Genomic DNA, 27,560 nt, shown 5'->3' with positions numbered 1-27,560 from the left:
ACATAAAGACTTCATATAAAAAATGCAAATCGACCCAAACCAGCAAGCGCACTTTTTACAGTGGTAAAAATTAAAAACACAGAAACCCTACGCAGCTGCAGAAGCAAACATATCAATATTTCACTTTTCAACAATGAGCGTTTCAACAATTATATGTTCAGCTGGAATGTCAACCACGTTTGGACTAGTGGTTAACATGCAATCCAAGGGTTTGCGCCAGCAAACACCTGCATTGCATGTAACCCCGGGGAATTAGCATTAAACGTTCTCCAACGGGGTGTCCTGGGATTTCCTTTTGTACTTCCTTCAGGGTTTTCACGGGTGTTTTTAGGGTGTGCACACTTGTTTATAGTAAATAGAAGCGAAGTTGGATACGCTATTATGGGGATTTTACAGGCATTAGTACGGTAGCCGCCAATGCTAGATTACCCCACTTCAACCTACTCCAACCAGCACTAATTCACATCACACGCGTGCAAAGCCGCGTCAAGTTCACGTTTTGATTGGCTGAAAGCAAAGAACATAATTTTGACTAATCACATAATTATATATATTGAATCAATCAGCGTTGAGGCAGATGTAGCCGTGAATGCTAGATTATCCCACGTCAAACCCCAACCAGCACTAATTCACATCACACGCACCCCCACCCGTGCGAAGCCGGGTCACGTTCACTAGTAATTCTATACAGTAGCTACAATGGCTTGGCGCTGGTTTCTCGTTGGTACATGTGCTCGATTTACCAACAAGAAACTGACCCAAGCCCACGACGGACCCCGAACTTCGCAAGTCGTTTGATGTGGTCTTACCATTATTGGCTCGAGCTGTGTGGACACAACAAGAAGCGCAAACCGCCACACGATCGCAAAGAAAGTGGCGACGACATCGCGCATTCTCTATGAACTGTAGTTCCCGCGTATTGTAGATAGTTGTTGTCCAATTGTACGTTGCATCTTACTTTGTCCATCGGATACAAATTATGCCAAAACATACTGTTTAACATGTAAGTATAGGTCATGATTGGTCGCACAATTTGCACATGTCTCAATTAATAATACAAGTGCTACTAGGGTGTACTGTAGTAACGATTACAGTGATCCCCCGATTTTGCAGCCTGGTATAAACTAATATCCCATGTAAAGCTATACAATATTAATTTCAAGAGGGATTAATACAATTTGAAATTCAAACGATTGTAGCCAATCCGGCGCAAAAACCGCAGGTCATCGACATTTGATCTCAGTGCAATCACACAATGCCAAGCGACTGACGCTCATTCAAAAAGACAGAGTACGAGCATATTACAGCTGCTCTTCCGACCGCACGTTATCGATTACATGTACGTGGATCACACAGGAGGTCGGCGTCATCGTGCATCCCACTACTGTTGGTCGCATTGTTCGGGATGATCGCACCAGCTCAGCAGCAAACATTGATGCAGACGTCACTGCGTCACGCTACAACATCAAGGGACCAAAGTTAACTGAGCTTGACACTTAGTTGGCGGCTTGGGTACAAAATTCTCTCCGTAAGTTGCGTATTGGCGATCCCATGTCATTCGATGTACTTTTGAGTTAATAATGAAAGTACAATCTGTTTACTCCTCAAGTACTTGTTTATATCAATATATACCGGGTATAACAGAACGTGGAGGTTAAATGCTCTTTGAAAACTAACAAGCTCTAGCATAGCGTGGCCAAATAACCTATAATTGCCTTATTCAGTCAGGTATTTAGCCGAGGAACGGGTAGGAAAACCTCCTAATATGCATAACCCTTGGCGCTGATACCTCTATCTTATTATTTTCCGACCAGGCTGCAAAAATCGGGGGATCACTGTAGTCAAAAGTAAAATACCAATCATGTATCGTGGCACGCAAGATGTCACGGCACTACTGGTAGGCACATGCGTAAAGTTCATGATTGGTCGCACAATTTGGCACATGTCTCAATTCATAATACTATAATACCACGAGTACTACTGTATCTATATATAGCCAAAATGTTGAACCTGCGAACTCCATCCATCCAGCACTGGACCAAGTGCCTGCACAGCACCATTTCACATCAGGCCAGTAACATGGAACCCCCCCTGCCGTCCAACGACCACCCGCCTCGCACTCTCCACGACGACGACGCCTCGCTCCTTCCGACCACCGCTGGCCCAACATCAGACGTCCGAACTAAAGCCATCGAAGAGGCGGCGCCGCATCCGATCACGTACCGCGCCGACATCGACGGCCTCCGAGCGTTGGCGGTGGTGCCCGTGATCCTGTTCCACGCGTACCCGGAGCGATTTCCCAGCGGATTCATCGGCGTGGACGTGTTCTTTGTCATTTCCGGCTACTTGATCTCGAGCATCCTCTTCAAAGAGTGCACCAAGGGCACGTTCACGTACGGGAGCTTCTACAGCCGCCGCATTCGCCGCATCTACCCCACTCTTCTCCTCGTGCTGTCTCTAACGTTATGGCTGGGCTGCCTCTACCTGCTCTCGGCTAAACTCCAGGCGCTGGCCACGACCATGCTAGCGGGCACCATGTTCAGCGCCAACCTCCAGGTCATGCTTCTGGACCGCGGGTACTTTGACGACGACATCAAGGAGAATCCGCTGTTGCACTTGTGGTCGCTGGGCGTGGAGGAGCAGTTCTACATCTTCTGGCCGTGCTTTGTATCCATTCTGACGCGGCTGCCGGTGCGGTCGGCCGTGGTGATGCAGGTGGCGGTGCTGGCGTTGAGTTTCACTTGCAACATCTTCTTTCTGGGCTTTCACGGCACCAACAAGTATTCGTTCTACTTTCCCCTGAGTCGGTTCTGGCAGATGGGCATGGGGGGCCTACTGGCGTATGTGAACCACATTCGCCTCACCCAAACCCAGTACGCGTCTGTCCCTACCAGTTCCAAACCACTGTGCAAAGCCACAAGCGACCACCAAGCCACTGGCTTGTCTTGGGTCGGGCTCGGCTGCATCGTGCTGAGCTTTGCCTGTCTGGACGAATCCTCCGCCTTCCCCGGCTACTGGGCTGTTCTGCCCACACTGGGCACCGCCCTCTTGATCTTTGCAGGTCCTACTGCCTGGTTCAACCAATCGGTGCTCAGTCTGCCGTCCATGGTGTTTGTGGGCAAGCTCAGCTACGCTCTGTACCTGTGGCACTGGCCACTCTTAGTGTTTGCAAAGTTGCGGTTTCCTAACCCGGACTTCCGGCCCAACTACATGACACCCATGGCAATGCTCGGGCTGGCGTTTGTCTTGAGTCTGAGCTCCTTGTACCACGTTGAAAACAGCTTGAGAAGACACAAGGGTCGGTGGGTTGTACCAGCTCTAATGGGCTGCATGCTGGGCATGTCCATATTGGCAGGGATCATCCTCGCAAGTCCAGACTCGTTCTCGTACTCACAGCAAGCCATGAATGCGCGCGCGGCGTTGCCTGAGACGGTGTTGACGCCCAGTGTCACAGTCGGCCTGGTGCCAGACATCCCCAACGTTAGCCGCGAGAATGCCACGAAAGAGCCAACCCATGCTTCGATCATCGCGGCGGAGCTCGACATTCTGCCAGACATTGGGCTTCCTATTCCCAAGCAGCACGTGGTCGAGTACAGTGCCGAAGGTCGTCTGATCAACCCCGGCCAAGAAGACCGGGCGCTTGTGATCGCTCTGGGAGATGCGCACTTGGACATGGTCAAGCCGCGGTTCCAGCAGCTGGCATTGCACACCAACCCCATCGAATTTCCTACTATAGCGTTCAAGTCGTATGCCCACACGCCGCTGCCTAAGTGCATCTGGTGGCCTGACTACGATATGATCAAGAAAGTCCGGCCGAACGTCGTGTTCATGAGCATAAACTGGCTCGCGTATCTGCATCCAGGGGGGGCGGCGTGGCAGCCAGCGCACGAGGAGCCGCCGTGCTGCCCGCAGGGCTACGGCGACTCGTGCAAGGGCCAGAACCCTAAAGACGTCGAGGCCATCTTGACGCGGTTCCAGAGCGACCTCACCGATATGGTGAGTCTCGGGGCTAAGGTGTTTGTGACGACTGTCGCCCCCGAAGGCAACGAGTTCGACCCCAAGGTTATCTTGGACAGCCCCGTGCGCAGCGTGAACCGCTCCGTATTTCGAACCAACCACAAGTGGCTGATTGACCTCGTGGAAGGCGCGATCACTGGAGCCAACGCCACGGTCATCGACTTCTCCGAGAATTTGTGCTGGGAGGACACGTGCAGAGTAGTGGACCCGAGCGGCGTGCCCGTCCGGCGCAACTCGAACGTGTTCACGCCCAAGTTTGCAGCAAAGTACCTGAGTGTGCTCGACCAAGTGGTGGCCGCCACCATGGCCACCCCCGACGATGTCATCGCGCCCCCCGACGCCCCCAACTCAAACCGGTTCAGTCGGATTGCCAACCCTTCGTACGACAAGATCATGGCCGCCCCAAGGGACTTTAATGTGGACGTGGGCTTTTCGCCCGCGCCAGCCGACGCCCCCTTCGGCACCACCTCCCACGCGACCATGATGATGAACCCTGGCCAACCAAACCTCATATTTGCCTACGGCGACTCGCACGCGAACCAGGTCAAGCCGCGGTTTCTGCGGTCGTTCGAAGACAGACACGGCGCCCGCAACCGGTCCAACTTCCCCACGGTCGTGTTCAAATCATTAGACGCGACGCCCGCCTTGACGTGCCAAGAACACTACGATATCGTCATGGCAGTGGTGGAGCGAGTTCGTCCGAAAGTGTTTCTGCACTCGATGAACTGGCCACAGTTCCTCCGCCCTGGGGGATTGGACTCGGACCGGAGCGTTGCGGGTACACCAAAGTGCTGCGTGGCGGGATACCAAGACAAGTGCACGTACCAGCGCCCCAAGGACGTGGTGACCATCATGAACAAGTTCCAGCAAGACATGACCAAGTTGACAGGGCTGGGCATCAAGGTGTTTGTAGCCACCATCAACGTGGAAGGTGAACAGTTCAACCCGTATCACATGCTCAGCGGCAACGATGTCGGCGACGTGAGTCCCGTGTCCAAGGCCGCATTTCGACTCAAACACAAGTGGCTGCTGGGGCTGATCGAGAACGCCACCGCGGCTGCCAACGCCACTTTGATAGACTACTCGGACAACTACTGCTGGAACGACTCGTGTGGGGTGGTGGACGACCTCGGACGACCCGTCATGAAGGACACCAACCACTTGACGCGGACGTACACGCACAAGTACCTCGGCGTCATCGACCAAGTCGTCGATGCCGCCATGAAAATATAACCAGGCCTGCTGAATGAAACCTGGGACAAGCTAAAAATAGGCTGCGATATAAGGTGTGCAGAATCCCAATTTTAAAGAACTTCCCTAAAATCGGCGCCCGAAGTCTGGTTTTAACACTCAATATATATTACCGTATTACCACAATAGTACCGGTATTGTTATCCGAGCGAGTTTGCATGCTAACTGTAAAGTAAGTACTTCTGCAATTGACCGGAACGTCGTACGTCGATTCTTGGGGATTGCCCACAACCGATCGGCAACAGAGTGATGGACAGCCTTTCGCCCAACGCGCGTCTTCATCCGTGACGTTGGGTCCTTGCACGGACGGCGAGGGTCATTCAGATCCACTGAAGCACGTTTCCAGATCCGCTGCACAGTGCAGCGATGCACAGCAAAGTCAGCAGCAACCAGAGCGATTGCGCCATGAGGCAGTTTGCCACCGACCATGCGAGCAAGGAGGTGTTGGACGATGGACACTCTGTCGGCGTCGGTGAGGTTTGGCTTTTCGTTAGGTCGCATTTTGCAATATGCCGAACTTTGTTGCAGACACGCGCGCAGTTTTCGCGCCGTAACTCTGTCAATATTTGTTGGTTTTGAAGCGCCAAACGATAGAGCCAATCAAAACCTTGATTTTGCCACCGATTTGATCGCAATTGGAGCATTTTTACAGGAGTTATGACATAAAAACAGGTTTTGAATTTGTATGTACGGATGCGCTAAACATGTATCCTGAAATGTTGGTACTACAGTAGTATTTGGCTAAATTGCTTTATTATTATCACCGTTGAAGTATGGATTCTTTATATTCATGTTTCTCTTCTGATTGGTAGCTCGTTGATTCGAATTTGACGTGGTTGGATTTTGGGCGTTCTTCTCTTTCAAAATATACTACTTTCTTGAGATATCTTGAAAATTATGGTTCGTTTCTCAAATATGCTGATTGTTGCACTTAAACCGGGACAGAGGTAGTAGTGAAATTGGCCACCAGACTATTTCACTTTACATGTTAGCTAACTCGTCCAATGCAACTCGTTCTACCATTACCATTGGACGTTTTCCACGTGTACCGTGCCAAGCGAGGCGTACATGGTCTTGGCGACACCCCAATGGGCAACGGGTATGAATTTTTCGCACGTGGTTTTTCGGTGTATCGCGCGTGGTGCCATTGAAAGGGCACTTTCACGTTGTATGTTGCTGTTTGAGGCATTCACGCGTGGCTTATGGTCGTCGTATTAAATTTAAAAAAACACCGCGAAATTTAATAGTATTCCAAATTCGATTTACGTTTCAAAACATGGTGTTCGCACCAAACACACTCAGCTGCTACTTCGAAGTAGTTTGTATCAAGCTCATCGCACGCGTCTCTACTCGACACCAAGCATATCAGCTCCGGTACTTCTACATTCACAACATCATCGTTTCACCATTGATCATTGCTCATTGTATGCAGTAACGTCCCCTTCCGCTTCAACGCATCCTACAACCAGTCGTCTGCCTACACTTCAAGCACCTCGGGTCCCTCGAGTTCCCTTGTCCACAACCAGCCCAGCACCCTTCGGCACACACATCGCATTATCAGCCCACGTATGTATATATATCCCTTTGTAGCATTAGCCGATGACGTGTGTAAGTTCAGTCGAAACTACGACATGTCCCTATGACTGGTTAACTCGCCGTGTTTACTGTAGCGGTTGATGTCCAACATGCTACGTCGAGGGTCCGTTTGCTTTGTTGCGGTGGAACTGTAGTGATGACGTCGAATGTACTCAATTTAATTATGCTGTACTCATTTCGCTGTTATTCGTTGTTTCTGCACACAAGGGTGCACTGTTGACGACGAGATATATTGAAAAAAAACCGCGCATAATTAACCACGTTGACTGTGAAAGCTTCAAACATAGAACTACTACGTTCGCGCTCGCTTTCGATTACGCTTTCTACCTTTACAAACAACTATGCGACGGACTGCGCGAACAAAATCAACGCTAGGGAGTTCTCAGACCCCGATCGTTCCTTCAGCATCTGAAACGGAGCCAATGCACGTCAATACCCATATATGGACCACCTGACGCGGTTGTGACTAGAAACATGCCGTTGCCTTCCGCGAGGACGATACGGTACAGATCCCACTTCGGATCGCCACTTTGATTGGTAAGCAACTCAGACGCAAACGTCTTCAAACAAATCCGGAGCCCCCTCGCGAACCGAAACTGGACAAATGCACGTAACTTGGATGGGGGATTGCCATGGGACAGTGGGATGGAGGTGGTCATTATAAATAACACCAAATCAGCTTCAGTGGCGCGTATATGCAGGCCCAACTTGTCGCTGATAATTTTGAACGCTTGAAAAAGGCAGGTTTTTGTTGGATTTCACCAAATTCCAAAACCCGAGCGTCACGTACTCGGTATTCGGAGTACGTTAAGTTGCCAGGATGTTGCCGCCAACGCGTGTACACACCCAATGCTTCGGGACTATGTTTCATAAACCGGCTTATCACCCATGATCGTGTGCACCCCAATAGATGAGGTCGGGCCAAATGAACGAGATACTGGTGCCATGTTTTTCGCATTCTGTCTACAGTGCGTTCGTCCGCAATGAAGTCCACTTCACCAGCATGAATCGGGATAGGTGACGACACCCCAGAGGCGGTCGGTTATCTTCAGCCTGATTGCAGTAATTGCACCACTCCCAGGCCATAGGATTTGGACACGATCGCACAAGCGGTCAAAGATGGCCGATGGTTCATCCGAAGGCATTTTCGCTCAGTAATTCACATCAACGGGTACATGAATTTATATATCAGTTTGTCTATAAATACTTCTAAGTACTATGCAGTAAGACATAGGTTGTTCTTAGATATGAAAAGGAATATAGCTCACGTGGTAGGGCTCCCGCTTGGTAACCGAGTTTTATAGGGTTAGATCCCCAGTGTTGATGCCCTGGACACTGACCTGGATGTCGCAATTATTAATTCTAACTTTTGTATGGTCCAGCAATTTTTGCTTCAGTACTTGTAATGTATGATGTAATGAACTGTCGGTAGTCGTTCCATGATATTAACGTAAAGGTAGCGTACTGGTCTTTTACGTGGTCTTGCCATTGCTCGAATTTTCGTCGAAGGCATGTTGATTCATTCTCACACGTGCTGCTAAGGGGGGAAGTAGTACAAGATTCATTACAAATCGCTAAAGGCACTTGCGCAACTAAAAGTGCTCCGAGACGAAGCGCTCCTACGTATACGTGTGCTCTAGTCATACAGTACTGGCTGTACGCACAAGATGCGTATCGTGGTCCTCACGTTTGTATCACGTCTTGAGAGATCCAACGCTGCACGCAGCGAGGACACGGCATGTTCATCCCTCCTTGCGCGCTGAGGTCGATGTGTATCTGAAAGGTGATTTTACCCCATTGAAGTTGGAGGTACTATGGGATATTAAGGTTTTTAAAGTACTTAGAGCATCTCCAACGCGGGTTTCGGGGTTTAGAGCATCTCCAACGCGGGTTTCGGGGTTTTGGGGTTTCGGGGTCCCTATCCCACCTCTATACAATGTATCTCAAAACTTAGGTTGTACGGTTACTTCATGTTACAGTACGCATAATTTGGGGCTTATCCGGGCGATTTTGTCCCCAAATTATGGGGATGTCCCCAAAATGTTCAGTTATTGGGACGTCCGAGCGAAATAGGGACAAAACACCCGGATACATCCCCAAATTATCCGTAACTTCGATGGTACCACTATTGTAACAGGTTTTGGGGATAGGGACTTCGATATAGGGACCCCCGTTGGAGATGCTCTTACGACGTACAGGTGCACCTGAGAACCATTCACCAACATGACACTGCTGTGCTCCTACGGTTACCAACAAGACAGAAGCTGGTTGCACGACGAAAGCGCATTACATGGCAATGGGGCGGAGGATGGGAAATTGAGATATTTCACACCCTTCAGGAATGGTCAGCCGAGAAGATGTGTACGACACGGGATGAATTTCTTGTTAGCAGGTCGCCTCAGAACTACGTTGAATTCGCCGCCCTCAACAATGCGTACAAGTACTGTAAGTATCACCTCTCAAAGCTCACTAACGTTGTGCCAGGGAGGAGCTGCTGGTACTTAGCGTGTTTACAGGGTGGACGAGTACTGTTGGGCTTGACGGGCTTCAGCAACGCCCATATGCTGGGATCGTGTTCACGTCACGCCAAAACATGTAGAACGTAGCAATAGTTTCGAAATATCAAAACGAAGGGGTAGCGCTTGCAACCGACGGGACATACAAGCTTCACTTCGGTCCGTACATAGCATGATCCCTACTTAGGGGATAGATGCAATGATTACTAGGGTGATGGACGCTCATTGATATAGGGGTTGTGTACACAAGATTTTCCAACAACAAGTTTGGTAGCTCTTTCATGCCATGGTCGTACCTGTTTGCGCGCTCGGAATACGAAGAAGCCTACTCACAGCTACTGCGAGTATCCGCTGAAGCGTTTGACACGTTCTTCGACTACCATCTCGAAGTTGCGACGTGCTCAATTCATCACACCCAGTACATCCAAACAGCTCTCAAGAAGCAGTGACCACAAGTCCATGTTGTGTCATGCGCTATCCACATGCTGCGAAACGTTCACAAGCACAAGTCCTTGCTTTGGACCATGGACAACTACAAGGTCATTTGGGCTCAAAACCACTTCATGCGATCTGCGCGGATGTGGATGCAATTTCATGCTATTGCAAGTGTCGTCCTCATGCACTGGGAAACATCGCTCGCGGTGGAGGAATTAGCGCAGTGGTTCCAAGAAATCTATTTGCTGCCCCCCTGGGACGTTTGGTTTTTCTTTGCGTCGCTCACTCCCGGAATTCCTGCACATCAACAGCACATTGAGAGCCATCATAAGCGTATCCCAACTTCTGCAAAGCCTCGGCCTGGACGGCCTCGGCGTGATTCCGGAGGATCTTGTTTCGAGCACGGAAGCCTTACTTCAATACCTTTACCTTGTACTACGCAGCTAAGCCTGATTTGGCTGAGAAAACCTTGGGAGCTCGTGCAAACACAACGGCGTATCGTCATTGCACTTTTCAACTGTATTGCATACAAATATCAAGTGTTTTCACCGAAAATATTCAATCGTTGTGTTTGCACGAGTTTGCATGAGTTCCCAAGGTTTTCTCGACAAAAGTATGAGGTGTTTTACATCAAAAAGTAAAACTGTACCATTCTCAAATGTCCAGGTCAAAAACCAGTTGACCCAGTTTTTTCCAGATTTCACAGGCTGTATTTGTCATGGTGCAAATTGGAAGGTACCCAATCGTTCGTCCTTTCAATTGGCTAAATATGCCCCAAACAGCCCAATGATTGGATGAAATTACGAAATTCTATTCCAGAAAAACTGATGTACCTTTCTTCTATGGCCAGCACTGTAACGTTATGTATAGATAATATGGCGGATACGACAAATCCATCCGACAATAATCTGATTGGCTGATACGATAAAAAGAAATGGAAATTTGGATTGCGATCCAAGAAGAAGAGGGGATACCCCCTCTACTTACATTGGTCCGCCAGGTTTCCCTATTGGGCATGAACCCTCACAAAATAATCGGTCATTGCAATTGACCTCGAGTTCAATCCCCGCCAAAGCCACAATTCTAAGTGTATGACTTCAAGTCTATTTACATAATATTCAACCGCTTCCTACGTCTAACCTCATGAAGTGCCTTTGCGTAGGAACTTGTGAACCCTTGATAACGGTATGAGGCTTCGAACCTCATAACGTTATCAAGGGTTCACAAGTTCCTAAGTTTGGTACTTGCTAAACGCCGTTCCCAGTGTGATACGTTCAGAGTACTTCTTCCTGTCCATGCGTATCATTTCCTTTGTGTAGTCCTTGAGAGCACACACAAGACCAATGGCGGGGTCTGCGACGAACCATTGCTGCCATGCCTCCAGTGCCGACCGCGCCGTAGGTACTGAGCCACAAACTGATCAATCGAGCTCTGTCGCATAGTCGTCGTTGTCCCAAGGCTGCCGAGTGCACCTTGGCCGTGTAAGTTCTTGGCCAGCGCTTGGCCAAGATCGTCAACAGAGAACCCCAAACCGACCGGCACTGCAACACTACCGGTCTGCCATTGTATGTGGCTGGGATCGCTTCCGGTACGAAGCAGATTCCTTGGGTCGATCTCCTTGCTGATACTTTGAGTGATGAGGTACTCACAGCATGTCTTAGCATCCGCCCAACGGCACCAAGCCATCAACTCGCGGAAGTTGAAGTGCCGCTCCTTGGATTCGAAGACGCGAAAAAACGTGCCGCCTCGACGAAGACTGTGCAGAGAAATGGCGATCGGAAGGATCGGGGTACGCTGGACGACGTTGACGAGAATTTGACGCAGGTTGGCTTGTTCGAGGCCCCGGTTCCAATCCGCTCTTTTGGTACTCCAGACTGCTGGTCCACAAAGTTGGGAAACACAAAGGTGCTGCTGCTGATGTTGACACCGGCACCGGCATTTCTCACCTTTGCGATGTGCTCGTCATAGAATCCACAGACCCGCAAGCATCGAAAGGTCATCTCGTCCACGAGATGGTATACTTGGCAGTCCTCTTCCATATTCACCTTTTTGTGCCAACGGAGACGAACGGACAGGTATCGGCCATTTGCGTCGCCCACGATGTCGACATCATTCCAACGCAGAGTCAAGACTTCGCTGATACGGTAACTTCGCTGATACGAAAACAGCGGATGAAGCCAACCGCATGAAGGAGTCGGAGCATAGCGCCAACGAATGGTGGAGGTGCGCCAGAGCGTTCATGAGTGTCGATAGCTCGTGCGCGGTCTTCGTCCACATTGTGTTGCTTGTTGTACTTCTGCAAACCAACGATGTAGCGGCGGGTGGCTGCGTCTTGGATATGGGTTCGGTGTTACCCTCATTGGAGCAAAGTATGCGACAAGAGCCGACTTGGCCAAGTCTATGATGCGTGATTTACGTCCTTGTGTGTACATGTGGTGGAAGAAATCTGTGCACTCCACTGTGCCTGCCTCTCGAGGACCAGCTCCGCGCTTGGTCGATTTAAGAAACGCAACGAACTGATTGTGATACGTTTCATAGGCACGCCTCGTTGACGCCCCGTGAAACGAATCTTGGATGGTCTTCTTTGACGCCACCGTGGTCAGCTTGGTCGGCGCCATTTTGGTCCCTTGTGATTTCAACCAATGAAACCGTGTTATTCTCAATGTTCTCTGATATGTTACTGAACGACATCGGGATCGACCAAGCATCCAATGCTTCAATTATACGTTGTCTAATCACCTTTCAAGTTCATGTCGTTTCACCAATAACCATGTCCGAACTGTAGTACTAGTACTGGACACGTTAAATGTCGGCTTTTCGTTTCTTCACAGAGGTCACTCCCGCTTGCTTGGCGTAAGCGACTTTGATTTTGGCCATGTTTTGCTTGGAGACTGCAGCGTGGTCCTCTATCATCGGGGTGGGGTAATCCCTGCCTATCCAGCACTGGTACATCGTTTGAGCTTCCCTCGGGGCTTTCCACGGCTCGTAAATGTACTTTTGAGGAAAGTGCCGTAGCTCCGGCACCCATCGCTTGATGTACAGGCCTTGGGGGTCTGTCTTTTTCCCAAACGCCACTGGGGAGTAGCATTTGAAGTACTGGAAGTAAAAGTGCGAGCACGACAGCCACTGCCAGTTGCCGTTGTTCAGAGACCAGTCAAAGTCCACCAAGTACAGCTCAAACACCTTGGCGCCTTCCTCCCAATGCTGCCAGAGGTCGCCGCGCGTGAGGAAGCAGGCGGCGGCGTGCCGAGCCAGGTGGTGGATCCACCCTTCGGCCTTTAGCTGCCGCATGATGGCATCGATGAATGGGAACCCTGTCTGGCCATTCCGCCACTTGGAAATGACCGACACATCTCTTTCCCACGGAATTTGGCGGATCACTGGATTGCCCTCCATGGAGTCGAAGTTCGGAATCGTGGCACCTTGCAAGTAGAAGAACTCGCGCCACAGCACTTGGCCAGTTAGGGACACGGGCGGCAGTGTCGGCTTTACGGCGGCCTTCGAGATGGCTTCTAGGCGCTGGAACAGAAGGGCCACCGAGAGAGACCCGTGACTCAAGTACGGCGACAGCACAGTCGTGGACGGGGTCAGCGCGTTCGGACTCGTCTTGGGCTTTTCAAAGTGCTCCACCCACTTGGCTCGTTGCACGATTTGGTCGTTGAGTCGAGTTAATGCATGCGATTCCCCACCGGGATACAGCAGAGGCGCCGTTCGTGGAGGGTACGTCAGCTCCCTCAGTGTCGGCACGGTGTAGGCATTGTCGTCGTCGAAGGTAGCAGCAGGCAAGGACGGGACGGGTAAGGGCTCTCGCATGGGCCCCATGGCTCGAAAAAGAGAGCAAAACGCACCGTATGTGTGGAATGAGAGGCGGTGTCGGGTGCTGGCGGCGATGTACTCCTCTGGGTGGAACAGCGTGTGGCCGCACTTCGTTACGACGTGGATGTTCATTGTCTATTTAAGAAAGTCAGGCGTTGGTGCAAAGATCGACGACATACGCGAGCCAGATCAGTCACTTTGGCACCGAGAGCCATCGACGCTGGCTCTGAATCGAACTCGAACGTCAAGAGATTGATGTCCCACCGTTTGAACGCTTGTTCAAGCTGATCGACCGTATCGTCGCCCTGTACGACAAAGAGCCGAGAGTTCTCACGTCTGCCGTCCATGTAAGCTTATCCGAGCACAAGAGTTGATTGCTTACCGAAGACTCGCGTCAAGGTCGACGAGGGTTTCGAGGAGATGCGTATAGCGGTTGATGCCAATGTCTCGCTTCTCGAGTGCTGGCTCAAGGACGTACACGGGATATATCCGTTTGGCTCCAGCATCAACAGCAGCGTGCAGTGCTGGGTTGTCGTGAAGGCGGAGTCCTTTGCGGAACCAGTGGAGGGCTACTACCGAGTCCTTCATGCTTGGCTTTTGGACTTCGAGTGAAATCTTGAAGTCTGATCCGTAAATAGTGTGTGTAATGACAATTGAAAGAGGTGAAAATAAGATCTGGTTCCGATTGCTCTTTGATTGGCTAAAATTCCGGGTATCTAGTCTACAACGGTTGCTTTCAAAAATGATGCGAACAACCTTCGCCGCCTTCTGGCTCCTGGGCCTAGTGAACGACATCCCCTACGTGATCATGATCGCAGGAGCCAAAGACATTGCTGCAGGTGGAGTGGGCCTTGTGTACGTTGCTGAAGTGCTCCCGACTCTGCTGGTTCAGTTTTCTGGTCCATATTGGTTCCAACTTGTGTCCTATCGATGCCGGCTTTACGTCGCCGGGTTATGCATGGCTCTGAGCTTTGTCACAGTGGCATGTGGGCTTGGCACGTCGCTATTTCTCCAGCTTGTGGGTGTTTGCTTCAATGGAATTCAATCCGCCATCGGGGAATCTTCCCTTTTGGCATACGCCAGTCGCTACGACGATCCACGCCTCTGCTTGACAGCGTGGTCAAGCGGTACTGGGTTTGCAGGCATTGCAGGATTCGCATGGCTGACAGGCCTGTCCAGCTTTGTGGGCCTCCAGACCACGCTGCTGCTGGCATTGATCTTTCCCATGTGTTACCTCACCAGCTTCGAGTGGATGCTGCCGCACTTTCGCTCCCCCGAAGCTATGCCATTGGTGTCGTCGTCCAAGCTTCGTATTGGGCTCAGACAAGGGATGCGATTAACATTTAGCCTGTGGCCGTACATGGCGCCCCTAACTCTCGTGTACGCTGCTGAGTTCGCGATGATGACCGGCACGTGGGCTGCGATTGGGTTCCCATTGACCGATCCCATTGCCCGTGGATCTTTCTACCGCTCTGCCGGCTTTACCTATCAAATCGGAGTGTTCGTAGCCCGATCCTCTGGTGGATGGATTCGGTTATGTCGGGGCAGTCTGCTGTTGGTGGCGTGGTTACAAGTGACGTACTTCTGCTTCTTTTGGGTGGTGGCGCAGTTCCAAGTGCTCTACAATTGGACCCTCTTGCTGCCGTGCTTTGTCGTTGGGACGTTGGGAGGGTTGGTCTACGTGAACGCGTTCGCCCTGTTGTCCGAAGAAGTGACAAAACACACGGAATTTGCCTTGGCAGCTGCCACCGTGGCGATGAATATTGGCGTGTTGGTGGCAGACGTGGCTGGGCTTTGGGTTCAAGGATGCCTCTATTCGATGCATCACCTTCTTGGCGCCGCCTTGCATGTCGACTGTTCCAAGTAGTGCTTGAAAGATTGTTAAATTACTGACTTATATCCGACGAAAGTAGTCTTAACGACGACCAGGAATTGAATATGGGGGTTGGTTTTTCTTGAATTATCACCCCATCATTGCAAGATCACTACACGAAGTGATCATTCTTTCCCACATTCAGTTGGCGAGGCAAATTTACTTCTTAACACCAAGGATACAGACGTATCATCACAACCCCACGTCCACACAGCTATCCGTACCAGCCCCGGTAAAGGTATGTTTCGGATCGTACTCTGTGAAAAAGAGCTCCAACGATCGCCTCCAGCTACAAACTTTTGATTTGGGGCAAGCCTTGTGGTCATATTAATACTGTAAATGTCGAGGGCAGGAATGCCATGACCAACAAATTACGCAAGTTTATTGTGCTTTCGACCAAGTTCAAGAAATATCCAACAGTAAACAATTTGACGAAAAATATGAAGAGTAATTCTACAGCATTGGTTGTACAGTACTACTAGTATTAATAGTAAATGAAAGGGGTCTTGGAGTTCCCAGGTTACATATTGGTTGGTAATAGGGATACTGTTTCTATCAGGGAATTACTCGTTTGATTGAATTATATCAAAAATGTGTTATTAATATAATAACCTAGCCAAATCAACCAGAATGCTCATATTATGTACTTTTACTAGGTGTACCAGTACTACAAAACAAATGAATCACTTGCAAGGTAGTTATTCTGACCGCCTAGATTGATCATTTGCTGTAAGACTGGTGCGTAGTAATGCTGAACTACCGTTACGTATACAGTAACCAAGTGAGGAAAAATGGACGGTATCGCGTGGCCAATGCTCTCGTGGCCGGTGGTTGCCGGCATCGTGTTCTTGAACGTCTTCATCGACAGCTCTGGTGCGGGTCTCATCCGGGACTCCAGTTCGGGACAGGTCAAGGGATTGGTGGCGTCGGTGTCTGCCCTGTCTGCAGCCAGTCTCGGAGCGGCCGCGGGGTACTTGCCTCAAGACGAAGATTCACAGCTGTATGTGCTCGTTGCCATGGGTGTACTCAGTGGGCCAGCGATCAACTTCATTGTTGAAAAGGTGTCGTCGGTGGCCGAGTCTCTGGTTGGAGGCAAGGCAAAGGAGGAGGCCAAGGAGGATTAAGGCGGCGGCGATATGCATTTCCGTAGTTGTCAGTGATATAGAATATTACAGGTATATCTATTTTAGAGGTATAAAAAAACACAAGTCCTTGTCATTTTCCCCTCGCCACAGCCTCAAAGGAAGCACGCATGGACCTATACACTGCCAAGGTCGAAGCGGCGGCGTCCGGTGACCGAAAGAGTTGCGTGGACTTGTTGGAGTACGTGCGAAAGGAGAAGATCCGCGTCCCAGAGATTTCCTTGAAGGTGGGCAAGAAGCTGATTGCCGACGGCGGGCTCCCGTCGGATGTGTTGTACACTGTCTACGAGCAAACCATCCTCGCCGCCCTGGACTTGAACGACCTGGACGTGGTCAACAGCTTCATCCCAGTGCTCAAAAGCCGCTTCCCAGACAGCTCTCGCGTCTTGCGTCTCGAGCTGATGGTGCTGGAGGCGAACGGCAAGTACTCGCAAGCCGACGCGTTCTACCGTGACATGCTGCAGAAGAACCCTTCTAACATGCTCATCGTGAAGCGTCAAGTGGCCATCTTGAAAGCCCAAGGCAAGATCGACGAAGCCATCGAGCAGCTCAACAAGCTTCTCAAGAATTTCCAGACGGACGCCGGCGCGTGGAGCGAGTTGGCCGACCTGTACTTGACTGTAGGCAACTACACCAAGGCGGCGTTCTGCTTCGAGGAGCTCATCTTGACCAACCCATTGAACGCGTTCTTCCACGAACGCCTGGCCGAGATCTACATCACCATCGGCGGCTACGACAACCTCAAGGTCGCGCGAAAGCACTTGGCACACTCGCTGGAGCTCAACGACACCAACAACGCCCGCGCTCTCATGGCGCTGGTTGTGGTAAGATGACATTGGCTATATGAAGGTGATGACACGATCGTGGTGTGTAGTGTACGTCGACGCTGGCTACCCTCAAGACCAAAGCGGATAAGGACGACAGGGAGCTGAACCAGCGACTGCACCAGTTTGCCCTGACCAAACTGAAAGGATCGTACAATGCCCAAGCCAACTCCGACGTAACTAGCGTGGGTACGTAATCCTATACTACCGTGATAAAGTATCTAATATTCTACTGCTTTGTAGTGGAACAAGTGCTGGATTCGACCAAGGAAGCGTTTGAAGAGTAGTACAAATAATATCAACATATTAACGAAATATGCGTCACAATTGCTTCTTTCTTGGTATCCTGTGTACTACGTAGTATGGATTATGGGAGGGTTCCAAACTATACAACGGATGTCGTCGGGGGCTGCTTTGTGACTTGGATACATATTTGAACTTGGTGGATAAAGTCGCATCAAAGAAAGGCAAGTACGTACTGGGTCTTCTCATCCGAATGGACTAAGCACACTGTTCGAATGTCCTCCAAACTGATCAATGGCGCAGTTAAGTGCACAGGAATGGATAATCTTGACAACTTTGAAACAAAGTTGGATGAGAAGAGGGATTAATTGCAAGGTACATACAATACGACTGACGATTACATGCACTCACATTTAAGATCAATCTTGGGAGGTCCGAGTGACCCGAGGAGGCAATTGTAGGCGGCAGCCACGTGTGTCGTGGTGTTGGGGGCTCGAAGGTATTACGCTCAATTTTCCTGGGTGTTTGTTTCTATAGCAGTGCGACGCCATCCCAAGTAAATATCAATGCCAGCAACTCATTCATTCGATATCTACAGTTAACGTAGATGGCCAATTTATTTGGTGCATTTGAAAGAGACCTCGTCGTAGAATGCAGCGTCTTACTCGTCTCTCACGACCAGGATTTCAATTCTGAAAAGTGCTGCATGCAGCCGAAAGGTTGGACATTCTTCTGATTATTTAATCGGCTTAAATAGACTTCAGCTTAACATTCATTTACTTGGATTTTCATCATGTCACCACTTTCTCAGCTGCATTTTTCTATTTATAGCGTTGCACTTGCAGTTCGGCCAATAAGACGCATTCTAGGTCTAAACCAATAAGCGTGTGTCATTCTGTGATTGCACAAACACATCAGTCAAATTCATAAAGTTCGAAATGTTACATTGCGAATCTGTATGGACCTGGTTATATGTCAGAACCTAAGTTTAGAATAACTACACAAATGTATACATGCATTATGGATTCCTATCAGGGCTCTCATAAAATACACTTGAAAATTGATTCAAAATATATGGCAAAGCAAAACGTACTTGAAGAAGTCCATACTTAGATGAGCATCGATCCAAAGACCTTCCCTCTGGTTGCGCATACAAAAGGTTGCAACGCAATGATGATCACAATCGGATCTTCCGTCGCCATGGCACCACTACCTCCCATGAACGTGATCGAAAAGATCTTATGCCACCACGCCGTGGGTCTCTCCGTCCCGTGCGTCCAGGAAGGCGACGTCATCTGCGTCAAGTCGGACTGGACTCTCGCGAGCGAACTCACGTTCCAAGGCATGGACACACTCTACTCGTCCATCGGGCGGCCGCCGCTGCATCGTCCGGATCGTTTCTGGCTGGCCGTGGATCACACCGTCGACCCTCGCGTGAACCATCTCCCCAAGCAGAAGGCGCTCATCCAAGTAGCGACCGATTTCGCCGAGGAGCATGGATTGACTGACTTTTGGGGACCCAACACCACCATCATGCACACAGAATTCGCCCGACAGCGCGCGCAACCAGGCCAAATCGTCATTGGCGCCGACTCGCACACATGTAGCGCCGGTGGCATGGGGGCATTCGCGACTGGTCTTGGCGCGGGGGACGTCGTCATGCCGCTGGTGACCGGCCAGACGTGGTTCAAAGTTCCTCCGGTTGTGTACATCGAGCTCGTGGGCACGCCTCCCCTCGGCATGGGCGGGAAGGACGTGATCCTACACATCCTCGGAGCCCTCAAGCGCAACACGGTGGCCTTCGAGCGCGCGGTTTACTACGGCGGCGACGGCCTGCGCCACCTCTCGGACGACGCGCGCTTCGCCATCGCCAACATGACAACCGAGTTTGGCGGTATCGCGGGGGTGTTTGCTGCCGACGCGGTCACGGCGGCCGTCTGCGCCAAGCGAAGTTCCCACAAGGACGAAGGGCTGTACTTTACGCCGGACGCCGACTGCTCGTACGCGGCGCACCACGTGATCCGCCTCGACGACGTGCGAACCACCGTGGCCATCCATCCGTCGCCAGACAACTGCGTCCGGATCGGTGAGGTCGCTGGCATGGCTCTGGACGGATGCTTCATCGGCGCCTGCACCACGACCCAGGAAGACCTGATCTTGGGCGCGCTGGTCTTGCAGCAAGGGTTGCTGGCTGGCCTCCCCATCACGCCCGGCAACAAGCGGGTGACCCCGGGCTCCCTCCAGATAGTTAGCCATCTCAACCAGCTGGGGCTTCTGTCAATCTACGAAGCGGCGGGGTTCACCGTCGGCGTCCCGTCGTGCTCGTTCTGCGTCGGCATTGGCGCTGACGTGGCACTCCCTGGTGAAGTCTGGCTGAGCAGCCAGAACCGCAACTTCCGCAACCGGATGGGCAAGGGCTCCATCGGCCACCTCGCGTCCGCCGCCGCCGTCGCCGCGTCCAGCTTCCGCATGCAAGTGACAGATCCTGCTGATCTGCTGGGGCAGATTGATTTTGCCCTGTTTGACGCGTACCGCCAGTGGAACACCAGCAACGACACAGCGTCACACTCTTTTACAGTGTCACAGCCGTCGCCGGACCTGTCGCCCGTCGTGTTCACCCGTCCTCCTCCTCGGGTGGCGACGACGTCCCCGTCGGAGGCTGATCAGACATCGGAACCTCATGCGATTATATGTGGCCGCGTGCAGGTGTTTGAAGACGACGTCGACACGGACGCGATCATCCCCGCGCAGTTTATGGGTCTGAACCCGTCGTCACCGCTGTGGCCGGCCGACTGCCGCACCGAGGAGGACGTGCTCGCGAGCTACTCGTTCGCGTACACCCGTCCGGAATTCGTGCAGAGGTGCCGAGACGGCGCCACCATCATCGTCGCAGGCACCGCGTTTGGCTCGGGCTCGTCGCGCGAAGAAGCCGCGCGGTGTCTCAAGGCCCTCGGCGTGCAGGCTGTGATCGCCAAGTCATTTGCGTACATTTACGCGCGCAACCAGCCCAACAACGCGCTGCTGGGTATCGTGATCACGGACCCCGTCTTCCACAAGCTGGCGGTGGAAGGCGCCCAAGTGTCGGTGGACCTGCCGCGCCGCGTGGTGCTGGTGGCCGGCCAGTCGTTCCCGTTCGCCCTCACGGCCCTCGAAGAGGCTTTTCTCGTCGAAGGAGGACTCACGCAGCTGTTTAAGCGGTATAAAACTGACCTCTTCCGTGCCGCCATGCAGCCCAAGACATCCAATAAGTCTTGCCAGGCCACATGTGGCGATAGCGTGGAGGCGTGGTAGGAAAGATATATGTCGATACATAGTGTAAATTACAACTAGAGAACCATACGTCACACATTTGAAATGCCCTTGAATGTGGTCATTTCACACATTTGACATGCCCTTTGTAAATGTACGAAACAAAGTCTCAAAGGTTTTCTACGGTAGTACAGTAAAGTAAGAGTTTAGGGCATCCCCACCGACTGTATAATCAGACTGTAAAGTACCGTTTTAAAATTCCTGTATTTTGATTTTCGTCAACCCCACCGCAGTGGAACCAAATATCATGATATACAACTTATTTATATTTGGGGTAAAATTGTATTCAAGATTTTGGTTTCAAACGTTATACGTTATATGTGACAGGATATGCTGTTTCAAAGTGGGTTTCAATGCCAGAGTTCAAACTCAGATTTTTCAACAATTCTTATTGGACAGGAAGTTACTGTATGTACCAGTACTACTAGTATTACTACATTTGCAATACTATTACTAGTAAAAGTGAGTTTACGTCACACATTTGACATGCCCTTATTATATACATAATACACTGTTATAATTGTTTCTCGTACACCAACAGATACGCGCATTGGTCAGAACATGGGCCGCCAAAGCAGTCGGCTTCGACGTTTGTATGGACATCCCACGGCCGCACGATGGTGTCGTTGAATTCCATCCACAAACTCGTAGAGTTGTCTTGAATGTACGCCTTGTAATGACCTGACGACGCTTGGTCGCCACAGTGCACGACGACGCCCCGCAGGATATACTGGTCGTCTAGCGGAAACTTGATGGGAAACGCCAGTCGGGACGGCACTTTGTCCGTGGCCCACGTGTGGTAGTTGAGTGTGAACCGATTGAGGTGGCACACCAGCAGACTTGGCATCGTCTCAACCGTCGACTGCTTGGAGATGGTCACGCCGGTCGCGCGTTCGTCCCAGTCAAAATCGCAGATTTGTTCTGTAGCTGTCCACTCGGCCAGCGATTCCTCCAATGACGTCACCCCCACGACATCCAATGACAAGCAGTGGAACGCGGCTATGCTGGTGCGGCGGGCGCCTCCGTAGCGCAGCGTGTGGCGGATGGCGCCAGACACGCAACCCACCGCCGGATGGGACTCGAGGAGGTTCATGAGCAATAAGAACACTTGCTGGATGTCCTGCTGCTGTCCAGCTTCCAGACCAGAAGCAGCTAGCACGGCCGAGGCGTCGATGGAGGTTCCGTCGTTCAGATGAAGACCTTCAAAGCACTCAACCAACGCGTGCTCGATGGCGTTGGTTGGAGGCGTGCAAAGGATGAGGTCCCGGAAATGGGGGCGCCAATACAGTTGCTGCAGTAAACTGTTCAAGAAGCACATGTTGCCAACGTTAGTCAGGCCCGACGGTCGACGAGGTGAGCTGAGAGGAGGTTGCCACGTGGAAGTATCGACAGCGACGAGAGAAGCGTCCTCCACGTTGTCCTGTGCAATGTCCTGAGACCCACGATCGATCCACATGTCTTCCTCGTCCGAGTCGTCGAAGCTCACACAAAGGAGGTTATCAGTCTCGTCGACCACTTGCGCGCGTCGCCACTGGCCGTTGGAAAACACCGACAACCATGACCCAAAGGATACATGTGCTCGCCATGCTTCTTCATGGATCCCGTTGTCCGTCGATGGCAACGCGGCTGGGAGCGACTCGACGGACACGCCGCCTTGACCCGCGTCGCTGTCGGAATCGTGCATGATTCCCATCGAGTTTTAAACGGTTTTAAACTTCATCTTAACAATTCATCTAATCGCCGGGGTTTCGGGTTTCACGATTCCAACAACCCCGAAACCCCAGCAACGTTTCGGGGTACTTACTAGTAAGTTAAGATACTACTAGTACTCCGTACTATAGTACTACCTCTGTCCGAAAGTAGTTGCAACATTTGAGATTGTTGAATTCCGAAAATGGTTGCAAATATCGCGAGTAATTCACCTGGAATATGTTGAATAATATTTCAACGATTGAAATTTGGTACGAATTGCTCATATGACTGTTGTTCCCCAAATTTAAAGGAATCACTCTTGGGTGCAGATAATGTGAAAATACCGGACAAAATGTACGATACTACGGATAAACCGGATAAGCGTGGAACCCAGTTCCGGATAGAATCGTTACATCCAAAATATATAGGATAAAGTATCAAATTTGGCCGCACTCCGGATAAATACGTTACATCGTGGATATCTTGGATAAAGTAATAAACTTGGATTCTTGATTTACTCTTTCGATTGAGGGTACTCTGGGACGGTATAAGTTTATTCGTATTAACCTTGAACTCCTCTATCAAAGCATACCTTTAGATTTCGATATTTTGATAATCTTGACTCTCATTATTAAATTATTCTGAATGCTGCAACTACTTCCGGACAGAGGTAGTAGTACTTACTCCGGAGAACTGTACAGCACTCGACGCTGGAGAGTTGAGGGGTGTGTGTTATTGAATGCCATATCGAGGTTTCACGGGCACTGGTCGACTGGCGACGATACTAATCACATGTGCATCGAGTTTCTCAGGTGACTCGAGCGCGCCTTGGGCGCAGACGGTGTCTCCCACCCGCAAGTGTCGCGCCACGTCATCGGGGTTGGCCACATGTCCCTGCGTCATATTCGCGCGACTGAGCACCACTTGCATGGCCACTCCGTTCACACTCACGTCCAGAAACGTCAGCTTTCGACTTTTGATGCGAACGCCGGTGATCTCCCCCACAATCTACATACATTTAGTGTTAGGAGGAGTACTAGTAGTACTAGTAGTAGGTACTCACTCGTGGAGCAGCTTGGTCGGGAAAGTTGGTCGCGACTGCGTTTAAATCTGCCAGCACTTGGTCCCTGGACGGCGCAGTGGGTTTCGGGGCTTGTTGTCGACACACGAGTACAAACGAAGTGCCCACGGAGTGGCTCTCCAACCTCCACTTGAGCTGGGGGCTATAAGTCTCGTATTCAAATCATAAGACCAGACCCATTCCTCTCGGTACGTACTTTGCAAAGTACGACGTGCCTTTGAGTTTGCGACGGGGGGTCACACACACAAACACCCCGTTCGGATTAGTAAGCGTGCTTTGGAACGACTGACACAGCTTGAGCACGAGCGCCGACGACACGCGCGACTCAATCAGGTACATGCATTCATGCAGCATCCCCAGATCCAGCACCAAGTCGTACTGGCCATTCAATTGAAACGACTCAATCAGAGTAGTACCACCGCCGACATTGTTAGCTTGGTGAAAGTGAGATGTAAACTCTTTGGAGGCATCGCCGAGGACTCCAATGCGAAGGTTGTCGCGGAGGACGAGCAACCTGCATAACTTTATAAGAACAACCACAAGGTATGAACGAAATGAACGTACGGTGTTAAGATTGACAGTAGCGGGCCCCATAGCTCGGAAGTGCCGATACTTCCGCGGACCATCTTGACCAGCGTGTCGTCATGAAGGAGCTGCAACGCGGCCGACTTGGCGTCGATGCTGTCCTGCGGACTCACAAAGGATTTGACCACGCAGCCAGTCATAGCTTTAGTCGATTGATTCAGCCCGACGCTGTCGATGCCAGCATTGTGACGCCACAGTCGCACCTGATAGTGCAAACTCCTTGAGAAAACTGTCTAAATGCATGCTGAATACGGTACTTCGCGGTGGTCGGAGAGGATGCTGTAGTCGTCGTACACGATATCTGGGTGTCTATACATGGTATATGGTCATATACGGCTGTAGTACATGTAAATGACGACTTACCGTTGAAAGAGTTGCTCTTGGTTGCCATACCAATTGCAGCTGAGTTCTCAAGTTAGCGTCGCTGTTGCATGGAGTAACGAGGGGTTTTACCATGGAACGGTCACGACGCCGACGATCGTGTCTGCGTGGACGGAAGCCAGCGCTTGGTCCAAAGTGACGTGGGCATGCACCAGCACGACGATGGCGCGGCGCAGGTGGATCTGGATGTCTTCGATCTTGGCTCTAATGGGCACGACCTTCTGAATCCCGTCCCAGGGAACTCGTTCCTACAAGACTCTCGTGAGCATGGATATATGCACGGTGTCTCCTTACGGCGTCCGTTGACAGGCGCATCTCCGGGTCAACGCTGTAGCATGTCCAGCCCTTGGTTCGGTAGGCAAACATGGCCGCCGTTCGGGCTAGTCAGGAGCATGAGATCGTCATGTATCGTCGCCAAGACGCATTCGTACGAGTAGACCCGTCGCCCACCACGACGATCCCATCCACCGAGTCGTCGGCGTCGTCCAAGTCGAGGAAACGGCGCGCCGCGTTGAAGAGACCCATGCTCTCGGAGATTTCTTTGGCGTCGGGAAAGATCTGGAGTTGCAGCAAATGAGACGCACACTGCAACTTTCCCACGAACTCATTCAAGTAGCGCAGGGACATGGGCGGAGCATCGTCGGTGCCATAAGGATTGACCCAGTTGGACTTGGACACGTTCATAATTCTCGACAACCAACCGCAATAGTATCAATAAATGCTGACACTCAAGGAAAAACCTGTCGAAATTTATATTGCCCGGGAGGACATTTGAAAGTTGTGATGACCGATGAGTACCTTACACAAGGAGCTCATTTCATCTTTGCAGCACCGGCAAGCCAACTTAAGCCGTCGTACATCCACATGCATGCTACATCTTCATAACTCACATGTTCACAGCCTCATTTCATGCAAGGTGGTCTGGGTGCAAGTTCATCGTCATAAATGAGCATTCATCTATTTGTCGTGAGCTCAGAAACATGAAATCATATTCCAACAACCTGGCGCCGCCGCCCGTGGTGGAGGAAGGAGGCGGGCATGGGCTGATGGTATGTACCCAGGAAGCCCTCGTATTCAAGATGGCTTTTTTCATCAACGACACCGCCAGTTTCTTTGCCTTCGTATCCGCCATGCGTCCGCTGCAAGTGTTGGGTCCCCTCGACCGATACGTTATGCCACTCTACACGTTACGGCCTGAACTGACCATGAAACAAGACCTCAACAACATGGACGAAAGTAGTCGACTTCATCTGAGGGATATTGCCAAGTACGTGACGCAAGTGACCGTCGTGGACTGGACCGACCTTGCCTGGTTGCACCATCATGTGCATCCATAGGTGGACATTCACTGGGTGATCAGCCAGTCAATTGGACTACGACGACCGAATAGTACGAGCAGTGGCGTCTGCTTCGAATCACGCGTGTCGCCGACGACCGAATAGTACGAGCAGTGGCGTCTGCTTCGAATCACGCGTGTCATCGCGTCGTACATCGACCTCGCCGATCAGTTTCCATCTTCGCTGGCACCCCACCTCTCCCATCTGACGTCGCTAACTCTTACTGTATATGGGCCACCCTGAGCTTCTACCTGCGATCTTTGCATTTTCTGCTTCACCCGCCCAGCTGATAGAGCTCAAGCTACTGCGCACCAACAGGTACATAGTGACCGCCCCGATGCTTCGCGACACCGTTAAGTAGCTGACAGCAGCTCCAGTGGAGCACTTGTATTTTCGCAATTGGAAACTGCAAGACTTAGACAACGTGGCTCTTAAGCAAGCGATTTATGCCGCCGTGTTCAACTGCCCTACCCTCAAAGCCTTAGCATACGAAGAATTCATGGCCAATTTGCAATCCCTGACTTTAGTGGCTGGCAAACTCAATACAAGGTCGATTCAAGCGCTCGCTGGGAAATTTCCAATGTCGCCAATGTCCCAGTTGACGCTCCACAACCCTGGCGATAAGGATAACCGTGGCCTAGAATGCCTCTTGCAAGCCCTACTAACTCCCTAGTCACAAGCCTTGACTTGAGTGGGGACTACTTTTCAGACAATTCGTGGCAGCCCTGCATTTCAGTCCTCGGTCCATCCCGCCTTGAAGTTCTGGCTTTGGGCTCGTTTTGATGACTGCAGCTGTGTGGGTCTTTTGGCTGCAGCTGTCGAGGCCAACAGCACCTTCCGCTCGCTCAGTACGACACTCCAGTATGAACATGTTCACCAGTGCTGCCCAAGTCCTGCTCGAAAGCTCCACGCATGTCGACCGGCGTGTAGCGATGTGACAGGTGGGTTAACGGCTTGCCACCACTTTGCCCGCACCCAGCTCCTAAGTACCTGGCTCATAACGCACCCTAGCTCATGCTTGCCTGGGAACGTGTCTCAAGGGCAAGTATGGCTTAGAATCGCTAGCCTAGTGAAGTTCCCCAATGTCTCAACCGCACCCCCATCCATTGTATACAAAAGTGCATATTAGTGTAGAAGTAGTGAAGTAGATTAAGAAGATTTCATAGTGATGAGGATTAAGGAGATCTTTGTAGATCTTCAGTTAATTCATTGTGCATTTTGCCCTCAACTACACACGCTTCCTCCCGCAGTGGTACACGGCGAGGGAAGATGCTCTCAATTGACTTTGGCGACACAAACACCAAGACAAGTTGAAGAAGGATTTTCTTTAGCGAAATCAAGCGATCCACCACAACCCAATGTTTAAGGACCGCAGTTAATGCAATTGCGTGCACGGTTGATAGAGAAACTGAACCTGAATTCACCAGTTTTGGTCAAGTAACAATCAGTGTAAACTCTTAGC

The 27,560-nt window shown here is 51.0% G+C and overlaps 11 protein-coding genes across 13 annotated transcripts; 7 read left to right on the top strand and 4 right to left on the bottom strand.

The window, feature by feature from the left end:
- Positions 1-2,079: 2,079 nt before the first annotated feature.
- On the top strand, positions 2,080-5,250 carry H257_15678 (hypothetical protein; the record flags this gene model as incomplete). Its single annotated transcript, XM_009843850.1, has 1 exon — positions 2,080-5,250. One exon carries the CDS (start codon positions 2,080-2,082, stop codon positions 5,248-5,250), a length of 3,171 nt encoding a protein of 1,056 aa, XP_009842152.1.
- A 384-nt stretch (positions 5,251-5,634) lies between these two features.
- Positions 5,635-9,829, top strand: H257_15677 (hypothetical protein; the record flags this gene model as incomplete). The annotated part of the gene is made up of 2 exons (XM_009843849.1): positions 5,635-5,740; positions 9,615-9,829. The coding sequence occupies 2 exons, from the start codon at positions 5,635-5,637 to the stop codon at positions 9,827-9,829; spliced, it is 321 nt and encodes a 106-aa protein (XP_009842151.1).
- A 1,217-nt stretch (positions 9,830-11,046) lies between these two features.
- Positions 11,047-12,433, bottom strand: H257_15676 (hypothetical protein; the record flags this gene model as incomplete). The annotated part of the gene is made up of 5 exons (XM_009843848.1): positions 11,047-11,219; positions 11,288-11,609; positions 11,684-11,968; positions 12,028-12,111; positions 12,170-12,433. The coding sequence occupies 5 exons, from the start codon at positions 12,431-12,433 to the stop codon at positions 11,047-11,049; spliced, it is 1,128 nt and encodes a 375-aa protein (XP_009842150.1).
- Positions 12,434-12,484: 51 nt separating this feature from the next.
- On the bottom strand, positions 12,485-14,240 carry H257_15675 (hypothetical protein). Its single transcript, XM_009843847.1, has 3 exons — positions 14,014-14,240; positions 13,811-13,967; positions 12,485-13,766 (listed from the first exon to the last, which is right to left on the bottom strand). Exons 1-3 carry the CDS (start codon positions 14,217-14,219, stop codon positions 12,618-12,620), a joined length of 1,512 nt encoding a protein of 503 aa, XP_009842149.1. The 5' UTR covers positions 14,220-14,240; the 3' UTR covers positions 12,485-12,617.
- A 136-nt stretch (positions 14,241-14,376) lies between these two features.
- On the top strand, positions 14,377-15,498 carry H257_15674 (hypothetical protein; the record flags this gene model as incomplete). The annotated part of the gene is made up of 1 exon (XM_009843846.1): positions 14,377-15,498. One exon carries the CDS (start codon positions 14,377-14,379, stop codon positions 15,496-15,498), a length of 1,122 nt encoding a protein of 373 aa, XP_009842148.1.
- A 693-nt stretch (positions 15,499-16,191) lies between these two features.
- On the top strand, positions 16,192-16,735 carry H257_15673 (hypothetical protein). The gene has a single exon (XM_009843845.1). The coding sequence runs from the start codon at positions 16,296-16,298 to the stop codon at positions 16,626-16,628; it is 333 nt and encodes a 110-aa protein (XP_009842147.1). The 5' UTR covers positions 16,192-16,295; the 3' UTR covers positions 16,629-16,735.
- On the top strand, positions 16,713-17,801 carry H257_15672 (hypothetical protein). The gene is made up of 3 exons (XM_009843844.1): positions 16,713-17,470; positions 17,521-17,659; positions 17,714-17,801. Exons 1-3 carry the CDS (start codon positions 16,757-16,759, stop codon positions 17,755-17,757), a joined length of 897 nt encoding a protein of 298 aa, XP_009842146.1. The 5' UTR covers positions 16,713-16,756; the 3' UTR covers positions 17,758-17,801.
- Positions 17,802-18,851: 1,050 nt separating this feature from the next.
- H257_15671 (hypothetical protein) lies at positions 18,852-21,061 on the top strand. Its single transcript, XM_009843843.1, has one exon. It carries the CDS (start codon positions 18,884-18,886, stop codon positions 21,002-21,004), a length of 2,121 nt encoding a protein of 706 aa, XP_009842145.1. The 5' UTR covers positions 18,852-18,883; the 3' UTR covers positions 21,005-21,061.
- A 434-nt stretch (positions 21,062-21,495) lies between these two features.
- Positions 21,496-22,706, bottom strand: H257_15670 (hypothetical protein; the record flags this gene model as incomplete). Its single annotated transcript, XM_009843842.1, has 1 exon — positions 21,496-22,706. The coding sequence occupies one exon, from the start codon at positions 22,704-22,706 to the stop codon at positions 21,537-21,539; it is 1,170 nt and encodes a 389-aa protein (XP_009842144.1). The 3' UTR covers positions 21,496-21,536.
- Positions 22,707-23,338: 632 nt separating this feature from the next.
- H257_15669 (hypothetical protein) lies at positions 23,339-25,465 on the bottom strand. Of its 3 annotated transcripts, XM_009843841.1 has the most exons (9): positions 25,193-25,465; positions 25,056-25,141; positions 24,834-25,009; positions 24,744-24,782; positions 24,638-24,689; positions 24,360-24,583; positions 23,992-24,309; positions 23,778-23,937; positions 23,339-23,722 (listed from the first exon to the last, which is right to left on the bottom strand). In XM_009843841.1, exons 1-9 carry the CDS (start codon positions 25,443-25,445, stop codon positions 23,447-23,449), a joined length of 1,584 nt encoding a protein of 527 aa, XP_009842143.1. In that variant the 5' UTR covers positions 25,446-25,465; the 3' UTR covers positions 23,339-23,446. The 3 variants fall into 3 exon arrangements, with proteins under 3 accessions (XP_009842143.1, XP_009842141.1, XP_009842142.1); XM_009843839.1 differs by having other exon boundaries at positions 23,778-24,309; XM_009843840.1 differs by lacking the exon at positions 23,339-23,722 and having other exon boundaries at positions 23,748-23,937.
- Positions 25,466-25,741: 276 nt separating this feature from the next.
- Positions 25,742-26,771, top strand: H257_15668 (hypothetical protein; the record flags this gene model as incomplete). Its single annotated transcript, XM_009843838.1, has 3 exons — positions 25,742-26,086; positions 26,204-26,323; positions 26,460-26,771. The coding sequence occupies 3 exons, from the start codon at positions 25,742-25,744 to the stop codon at positions 26,769-26,771; spliced, it is 777 nt and encodes a 258-aa protein (XP_009842140.1).
- Positions 26,772-27,560: the final 789 nt, after the last annotated feature.

Source organism: Aphanomyces astaci (assembly GCF_000520075.1).
Source record: "Aphanomyces astaci strain APO3 unplaced genomic scaffold supercont1.73, whole genome shotgun sequence".
NCBI classification, from domain to species: Eukaryota; Oomycota; class Saprolegniomycetes; order Saprolegniales; family Verrucalvaceae; genus Aphanomyces; species Aphanomyces astaci.
The sequence above is the reverse complement of the archived record's forward strand: the minus strand, read 5'-3'. Positions and strand labels throughout refer to the sequence as shown.

Bases quoted from the DNA above. Each gene is read 5' to 3' on its own strand.
- H257_15675 (XM_009843847.1), bottom strand. From the start codon at position 14,219: ATGAAGGACTCGGTAGTAGCCCTCCACTGGTTCCGCAAAGGACTCCGC. The intron at 13,968-14,013 runs GTAAGCAATCAA...CATGGACGGCAG, and splicing joins GACCTTGACGCGAGTCTTCG to ACGTGAGAACTCTCGGCTCT. The intron at 13,767-13,810 runs GTATGTCGTCGA...TTTCTTAAATAG, and splicing joins AAGTGACTGATCTGGCTCGC to ACAATGAACATCCACGTCGT.
- H257_15669 (XM_009843841.1), bottom strand. From the start codon at position 25,445: ATGAACGTGTCCAAGTCCAACTGGGTCAATCCTTATGGCACCGACGAT. The intron at 24,783-24,833 runs GTAAAACCCCTC...TTGAGAACTCAG, and splicing joins GGCGTCGTGACCGTTCCATG to CTGCAATTGGTATGGCAACC. The intron at 23,938-23,991 runs GTACGTACCGAG...CGAGACTTATAG, and splicing joins GGCACGTCGTACTTTGCAAA to CCCCCAGCTCAAGTGGAGGT.
- H257_15673 (XM_009843845.1), top strand. From the start codon at position 16,296: ATGGACGGTATCGCGTGGCCAATGCTCTCGTGGCCGGTGGTTGCCGGC.
- H257_15672 (XM_009843844.1), top strand. From the start codon at position 16,757: ATGGACCTATACACTGCCAAGGTCGAAGCGGCGGCGTCCGGTGACCGA. The intron at 17,471-17,520 runs GTAAGATGACAT...CGTGGTGTGTAG, and splicing joins CTCTCATGGCGCTGGTTGTG to TGTACGTCGACGCTGGCTAC. The intron at 17,660-17,713 runs GTACGTAATCCT...ACTGCTTTGTAG, and splicing joins CTCCGACGTAACTAGCGTGG to TGGAACAAGTGCTGGATTCG.
- H257_15671 (XM_009843843.1), top strand. From the start codon at position 18,884: ATGATGATCACAATCGGATCTTCCGTCGCCATGGCACCACTACCTCCC.